Source organism: Calidris pugnax, unplaced genomic scaffold (genome assembly GCF_001431845.1).
Source record: "Calidris pugnax isolate Ruff unplaced genomic scaffold, ASM143184v1 scaffold107, whole genome shotgun sequence".
Classification (NCBI taxonomy): domain Eukaryota; kingdom Metazoa; phylum Chordata; class Aves; order Charadriiformes; family Scolopacidae; genus Calidris; species Calidris pugnax.
In genome coordinates this window covers 575,032-583,321 of record NW_015090901.1, presented here as the reverse complement: position 1 = coordinate 583,321, position 8,290 = coordinate 575,032, and the positions used below count along the sequence as shown (strand labels likewise).

General features: G+C 45.9%; 1 protein-coding gene across 1 annotated transcript in view; it reads left to right on the top strand.

The window, feature by feature from the left end:
• Nucleotides 1–3,295, top strand: part of FGF4 (fibroblast growth factor 4) — a 4,018-nt gene extending 723 nt beyond the window's left edge. Inside the window, exons 2-3 of the mRNA XM_014948837.1 lie at nt 1,124–1,227; nt 3,052–3,295. Of these exons, the coding sequence (XP_014804323.1) occupies nt 1,124–1,227; nt 3,052–3,228 (281 nt within the window). The 3' untranslated portion in view covers nt 3,229–3,295. The remainder of the gene's footprint in view (nt 1–1,123; nt 1,228–3,051) is intronic.
• The last annotated feature ends 4,995 nt before the right edge of the window (nt 3,296–8,290 follow it).

Sequence of the window (8,290 nt, the reverse complement as noted above, 5' to 3'; positions counted from 1 at the left end):
CCCCGCCGCGCTTCTCCCGGCTCTTCTCCTGGGGTTACTGTGGCCGGGGGCGGTCCGTGGTCGGTCTCCCCCGGGTCGCTTCCCCGCCGGGCCCCGGCAGCGCCGTTGGGACGCTGCTCTCTTCGCCCGCTCCGTCGCTCGCCTCCCGGCCGAACGCCGCGACGCCGCCCGCGACGGCGACTACCTCCTGGGCATCAAACGCTTGCGGCGCCTCTATTGCAACGTGGGCATCGGTTTCCACATCCAGGTCCTGCCCGACGGCCGCATCGACGGGATCCACAGCGAGAACCGATACAGTAAGCCGGCGGCCACCCCCACGGCGGGGCAGGTGAGACGCTCCGCGGCCGCGGAACCGCCCTCGAGGGCGGTTCCGCGGCCGCGGAGCGTCTCACCTGCCCCGGAGAGCGGTATGAGCCCAAAGGGAGGGTGGGTGCATGGCAAACCTCTAACTCCCCGAAAAAGTCCGGCCGCCCCCGGCACCGGGGTGTTGCCCGTCTCGGCTCCCCCGAGAGCGGCGGGTTCCCCGGGTAGCGGGGAGGCGGCGGAGCCCATCGGGAGCTCCGGCGGTGCTCAGCAGCGCTGCTCAGAGCCCTGCTGTCCCCCTTGCCGCCGGCAGGCATCAGGTAGTTGGGGTTGCCTCAACATCTGGAGGGTCCGCAGCCGGTGAGCCGCCCACTCCGAGCAGGGGCTGGGGAGAGCTCAGCTCTCCCCCCTAAACTTGAAAAGCATCTGCTGGGGACTTAACCCTGTGGCCCCATGGCTCTGATATCCAACTGAAACAATAAGATCCTGGGAGGGGGGGGGGGATATAAGCTGCATGATGACAAATGTTTCATTCACCCCCAAGCACACGCTGGCTTATTTTAACCTCGGCTACACAGGAGGATGCCTGGGGGTGAAGTAAAAATAGATACTTAGCTAAAAGAAGAGAGGTCCCAGCGTGGGGCATGGGGCAGCACGTGCAGCGTGAGGCTGGGGTTCTGAGGCCACCCACAGCAGTGCTGGGGCATGGGGATCCACACCACACCGGGGATGGGAGCTGTTGGGTGAGCACAGCACTGACACCACATACCCCTTCGGGGTGCAGCCCTTTGTCCCCCTCATTCCTGTGTCTCCTCTGTAGGTCTGCTGGAAATCTCCCCTGTGGAAAGAGGAGTGGTGAGCATATTTGGTGTTAGAAGTGGACTCTTCGTGGCCATGAATAGCAAAGGCAAACTCTACGGATCTGTAAGTAGCCACCAATTGTGTGCCTGGGGAGGGGACCGTGGGCAGCTGGGGTGGGAGGTGTGCTTGGTGCCAGTAGCTGCCCAAGCCCCGTCCTTGCACCTCCTGAGTCAGGCAACACAGAGCAGCCCTTGCTGCCTTGCCAACAGAAGGGTGTGCTGCCCACCTATGCTCCTTACTGAGCTTTTGAAGTAAAACCCACCCCTCTGCATTACACTTCCTTGGTGCCCCCATAAACAGTACAGTCACCCAACCACGGCTACCCATCCTGCCTACCACGTAGATGAACAGAGTAGTCCTTTGTGTGGCAAGACCTCAAGCTGGCCTCAGTCCATATCCTTCTTGTATTTAAGTACAAACAGCCTGTAAGTGGGTATGGCAATTGCTCACTCCATCTCTCAGAGATGCACTTGAACTTGTGGTCAGCCAGGCCCCCACAAATGGTCCTTTATGATAAGATGAATCAGTGCCTGTTGTCCCATACCTATGGATCACTCTTTGTTAATGCTCTTGATTGGACAGTCTGTTCCCATGACAGTTCAGCATCCTCAAGGTCTGGTGTTATATTTTTAAGAGGGCAGATCTATTAGGGGACAATACAGACCGTTTTCTTACATTGAATCTTTGGAAAAAATAAAGGCATCTTATAAAATACACTTGGGGCAGACAATAAAAGTGCATGTCTTTGCCCATGTTGAGGTGTCCTCCTGCTTTTGAGTTCATCCCCGTGTAAGGTGCTGTGATCAGCATCATTTCAAACCCATGTTCCTGGGTCTCCTTCCTTATCCATGGCTTTTCTACTTTGTGTGTCTCAAGTGTACTTTGAAGAAACTTGGGCTGAGGAAGAGCCAAACTATGTCACAGCCAAACTATGTCAAAGTTAACTAGGGCATTTTCACATGAAGACACAAAGCATCCAGAATTATTTTCTGGGGCATCAGTCCTGTTACAGAGGATTTTGACAGATAGAAGCCAGCCAGGCAGAATCAGTCACCAAAGCGCAAGATCTCCCTTTGCATCATTTCTTATGAAGACTGCTTGGTGTCCTGGATAAAGGGATTCCCAGTGCAGTGTTCAGCTTGGCAGGCTGAGACCTCTCTTACAAAACCCCAGGCTTTTGCCCAATAATAAGAGATGAGTTCGTTTGCTACTCTGCAGATAACAACACGCTTGTAACACCTGCCCCTCTTTGTACTTATTTGCAAATGAAACCTCTTCACTGGAAGCGTGCTTTTTGTTGGCTCTGTTCTCCTGATCCATTAACATCAGTGAACCCAAACCCTTCCTTCAATTTTAAAACTAAAGAAGCAGAAATTATTGTCCACACTGATTGTCTTTAAAATGCCTCTTTCTCCTCAAGCGACATGAGAAAGTGCTGGCATTCAGATTTTTCTGAAGCTTCTCAGGCAGTTTATTGAGACATGAGAAAGTGCTGGCATTCAGATTTTTTCTGAAGCCTCTCAGGCAACTTATTGCTGGTAGGAGAACCACTGGGCAATGAGATGAGCAGGGACAGCAGAATTGGGCCTTACCCCACGGCAGCTCTGTTAAAATGTGTCCCACTCCCTCAAGAGTGCAGAAGTAGCCACGGGTGTCCTTCCCACCTTTAGGTGGACATGCCTGGCCTGGACATAGCATCCTTAACGATCCTCTGGCTGCTGAGTCCTGTTTGAAGCTTCGTTTGGGTGACCACTTCAAAAGATTACCAAGGGGAGGGGAGTCAGCTGCACGTTTCCCCACAGCACACCTTCTACACCTGGTAGCAAGACTATTTCCACACCTGATGTTTAAAATTCCCTCCCTCTCATTCTTTCCTTGTCATTTCAGACCCATTTCAATGACGAGTGCAAATTCAAAGAGATTCTCCTGCCAAACAACTACAATGCTTACGAGTCCAGGATTTATCCCGGGATGTACATAGCCCTGAGCAAAAATGGAAGAACAAAGAAAGGCAATAAAGTATCTCCCACGATGACAGTGACGCATTTTCTTCCTAGAATCTGAGACATCTCCCTTCAGACCTACCTCAGCACAGGGGAAGACGCAGAACACGTTTGCGGAAAAGAAACATGGTGCACTTTTACTGGAGAGTTTTATGCAAGAGTAGGTGTAAGATATTTAAGTTAATTATTTAAATCTGTATATATTGCCACAAAATTTATTTATAGTTCCGATATATATATATTTTTTTTTTTTTAAATTTCTGCAAACAAAACAAACCTCCAACCCCAAGGTATTTCATTTCGTGGTGCAACAGTAGAAGACTTCTGCTTTGTGGTTTATTTAATTCGTTTCTAAGTTATCACAGGTGTGCTGCTACTCCGTGTCCTAAAACCAGGTGAAATTCAATTCCTCGATTACGATGTTTTGCACTGTTTGTGTGTTGTACGGTGTCTGTCGTCGTACACATGTGTGTGTGTTTGTTTGTTTGTTTGTTTGTTTGTTGTGGTGGCTTTGTTCTTTGTTCTCTACGTGTTTTCCAACCCCCCCCCGTGACTCCCAAAGAAGCTCTTGGCCCCCGAGAAGGCGCGGTGGCGGAGGTGCCTGGGTGGGATGCTGGCACGGAGCCACACACAATGCCTCACCCCCTTTTGTGCTTTTTAATCGGGACGGTATCGATTTACCTCGGCGCAGAAAGCGCGGTGCTGAAGAGCTACCCCACAAATCTGTTTTTAGATCTGCCAGCGCTGAACTTTGAACTCTCCTGCAGTCCGTCTTCTCCGAGCTGCCAGGCGGGCGAGAGGCTTAAACACCTACAGAAACTCAGCAGGATTGGGGTGATTTTTTTTTCTATTTAGATAAACAGGAGCATATGATCTTTCGTGGCCCTTAATGGAAGCCTATATTTGATACAATTGCTTGGCTTTTTAAAAAAATATGTATCTGTCCCTCCCCCAACGAGCGCAGTGTGAAACACGCTACCATGAACAAATTGTATTTTATTCAAATCAAATTCCCTTTCACATTTGGAGACTACATTCATTTTTCAAACTTTGGGAAACTCTATAATGCTCATAAGTTTTTAAAAGGCAAAAGCGTTTGCTGGTTCGTAGAAAACACAAGCTCCACAGAGAGAATTTAGATTGATTACAAGGAACTGAGGTTGTTTTGTAGTATTTATTATTTTTGGTGCAGTATTTGGAAGGAGAAATATGCTGCTTTTTTTTTCTCTCTCATTCCCTGACATTAAGTTGATTAATTTCTACCTCACTAACTCTCAAAGCCAGTCTCCTAACACATCTGCATGGAAGGAAGGTGCAGGCTTTTCTGCTTGCTCTTACAGTTCTGGAGGAGGGCCGGGGGGAACAATCGTAATCCCAAACCTCTCTTTTTTTCCATATGTAGCCAAAAGTATTCAGGATGGAGTTGGTTGCATCCTATTTGAGCCTTGTCACGTTTGAGCTATCTTTACCCAGTGGTTTACTTTTAGTAAGGATAATCATGGTGAAAATATTTGCAGACAGCTGCCAGGCTGCAGTACTATATCGTCATCAAGTAACCCTATATTTTTCTTTATATATTTCGCAAGTGTAACTCATGTCTCTAACGTGATGAAGGAAAAGGCAGGTTTGGTTATGGGGGAGTCACCAAAAGGATCCATTTTTCCTTTCTTTTCTTTTAAAAGACACATCAGCTTTGGGGCATCAGTAAATTAAGTGGGAACCAAGACTAACCACAATGTTTGATGACTTTAGAGGATGTTTACCAGACCATCTTCAATCTGAACTAATTATTTCTGTCTACATGCAAATCTGAGCAGAATATTTTTTTCCCCTTTCTCTTTACATTCCTACACAAAAGCCTTTCTTCCTTTTGTAATGGTATAGACTTGCTTGTATCTTCTACTTACACATGACCTTGAAGACAAAATCTACTCTCCAAAGTTCAGTAAGACCAGAGCAGACCAGGACCAGATCTTTAGCCAGCTGATGTCAAAGCAAAAATAACAATTAATAAAAAGGAAGCCAAATGAAGACAGAGCGCCTAGGAAATGTCATGCCTAAGGATTTAAAATCTTTTTCCGTAATTTGGGGGATTTCTGTACTTTCTATGTTTTCTATATGTGAGTAATCGTTGTGTGATTATCACCACTACCTCTGACAACCGATGATTTTGTTCCAGTTTTCAGACAGCAAAATCAGACCACAAAGAATTTCTCTGGGAATGGTTCTTCTTTATCACTTTTCACTCCATTAAACCCGCAACCGACGGCCTCACACGAGATACGCTTAGAGGTAGTTGTTGTAACTTTGAAATATTGTGATAAAACCTCGATAACAATGTTACATGGTATGAGCTTTCACCATTTACCAGAATCTGTCTGTAGTTTTATACAGGTGCTGTTCAAGACTGTGGTGTATGTGCTGTGCACATTTAAACGCATAAATAAACGATAAACGTTTACAACGTATGGCACCTGGTATTGATTTTAACTCTTTAGAAGGGGATGCATCCTGCAACGAAAGGTTAAAAAAAAAAAAAAAGCTATTTCCCTTTCCCAAAGACCGGGGAGTCTTTGCACCTATGCCAGCTACTTCACGAATGACAGCCTGGATTTCTTACTCAGCTAAAGTTCACCCTGCCCAAGTTGGAAATTCTCCAGGAAAGCCCAGCTTCCCGGGCTCGGTAACAGATACTCACGCCCGCATCTGCTGGCGCTGGTGTTGTCACTGCTGTTATTCCTGTGGTTATTAACAACGGCAGCTTTTCGTGCAGCATCTAATATTAACGATCAGAGACACAAACCGCTTTTGGCACTGGTGTTAATGTTACAAATTAAACCCAATTGCTGTTTTTCTTGCTTCTTTTTTAACGAGCGCTGCTCTCTCTCTCTGTGAAGTAGGACCACATCGATGGGAGAGGTTGCAGGATTACCTGTTTGATTTGAGATACTGCATCGTTTTACAATTAATGATTATACTTATAAAAGTGCATAGAAATAGGATGTGGTTTGTGGCACACGTTATGGCAAGATTCTTCTGGACAACTTTTATTTATAAATACTAGCACATACACACTTGTACACACAGGCACACACTATGTCAAAACTTTCAGTTTTACTCCTGGCTCACCCTCTTCCAAGGATTAGGGAATACGTAACAGGAACGACAATATTCTGCTTTGATTTTACATACCTTGGTGACAAAGGCAGTTTTTCCAGCTAAGGGCCATACAAAACAGAAAGCCAGACCCCAACACACAGACTTCTCCACTTCATTTTCCACTGAGTGATGCTCTTTTTCCTGTTCCTAGAAAGGATAAGGCAATAGATGAGCTGGGAATGTTCAGTGCCCTGACTCTGAGCCAGAATGATTTCCCTCTAAAGTTCTATAGGCTCTATAAATATGTACCACAGGTGGGTTTTTTTTTTAACTGGACAAGTATAGCGGCAGCGTGTTTAATGCTTCTATGAATAGAGCCAGAATAAATAGGGAGGCAGACATATATAATAATTTTTCATAATTAACTTGTTTGTTTACAATGGTTATAAACAAAGAACACATGTAAATTTATTACAAAAATGGTAACAAAAAATTTATGGCCAGGGACAAAAAGTTTGTTTCAACCTTGGGGAGACATCTGATAATAATTTTAAGATTGGAGATAACTCCTGAGATTTACTCTTAGGAAGGTGAGGTTTCAGAGTAGCTTTGCAGGTTCATAGCCCCCAGAGTGCTGGTGCTGCACGTGTGGTCCTGCCCATGTGAAAACATAAGAGCCTGTTGCCACCACAGACGAATCAGCTTGAGATGTCACAGAGAACTCTAGAGAAAAGTTCCTCCTCTGGCATCACCTATTTTTTGCTTTGTTGCTAAGCCCATTTTCCTTACATTGCCTCAAGTTACGCCAGGGGAGGTTCAGGCTGGATATTAGGAAAAATTTTTTCACTGAAAGGGTTAGCAGACATTGGAATGGGCTGCCCAGGGAGGTGGTTGAGGCACCATCCCTAGAGGTGTTCAAAAGACAGGTTGATGTAGTGCTGGGAGGTATGGTTTAGTGATGATGCTCCTTGTTTGTTGTGTGGGTGTCTATTTTTGTCAGTGAGGTTGACGGTTGGACAAGATGATCTTTAAGGTCCCTTCCAACCTAGAAGATTCTGTGATTCTGAGATAGTAAAATCAATGCAATAAAGGTGAAAATGAATTTTAATCCATCAAGAAAGGCATGTACATCGTGTGTTACAACATTTCTGAGATGACTGAGAACATTGCCATGCTCCGGCCATGCACAGTGCTCCTGCCGTCCTCTACCAAACATTTCTCTGCACAGAACAACCGAAAACCTTTCCTGAGGCTGGAAGAACCCCTTCCATAAGCCAGGCACATTTCCCCCCACCCAGCGCTGGTCCAGCCTGTCCTGTGGGATAACCAGAAGAGGAGCAGTGCCAAGCTGGCCCCGTGCCTTGTCCCTGCTTGCCAGGGGTTGGGCAGAGACCAGGCTCCGAGCCCCATTGCTCGTTTGCAGACTTGCGTGTTTTAAATGGTCCGTGCTTAACATTTTCTGACTCATCTGTGACATCTACCAAGTTGTCTGTGTCTAATCCGTGCTAATAAAAATCAGCATGACAAAACAGCACCTTGTGTATAAACAGCCACAGGTTTCAGTGGTCACCAGGTTTATAGTGCCAGATTCTGCTGTTCACACTTTACCACTTGGTTTCCACCGCCGTGTATTAACTGACCATGCAAGTGGCCAATTAAAGAGAGTCTGTTAAGGGGTGAGGAGTCTTTTGATAAAGGCTAGCAAGTACCTCGGCAAGAAAGTTAAAAGGAATTCCCTGAAACACTGCAGCTCCCTTTATATGACACAAAGTATTGCTGCTTGCCAAGAATAGAACCAGTCTGAAGCTAAAAAAAATACAACAAAACAACAAAATCCCCCGGTTTTTCTTCTACCAAGTAATCTAAACACGGGTGGGATAGTGCAAAATAAATAAATAAATAAGCTTAATATTGTGCCAAGAAATGCCTACAGCTGGTCACCTAAGGAAGACAATTACTTAATGTAAAACAATGGCAATTTCTTATATAATAAGTTTCATTATATATTAGAAAGAATCTGGGTA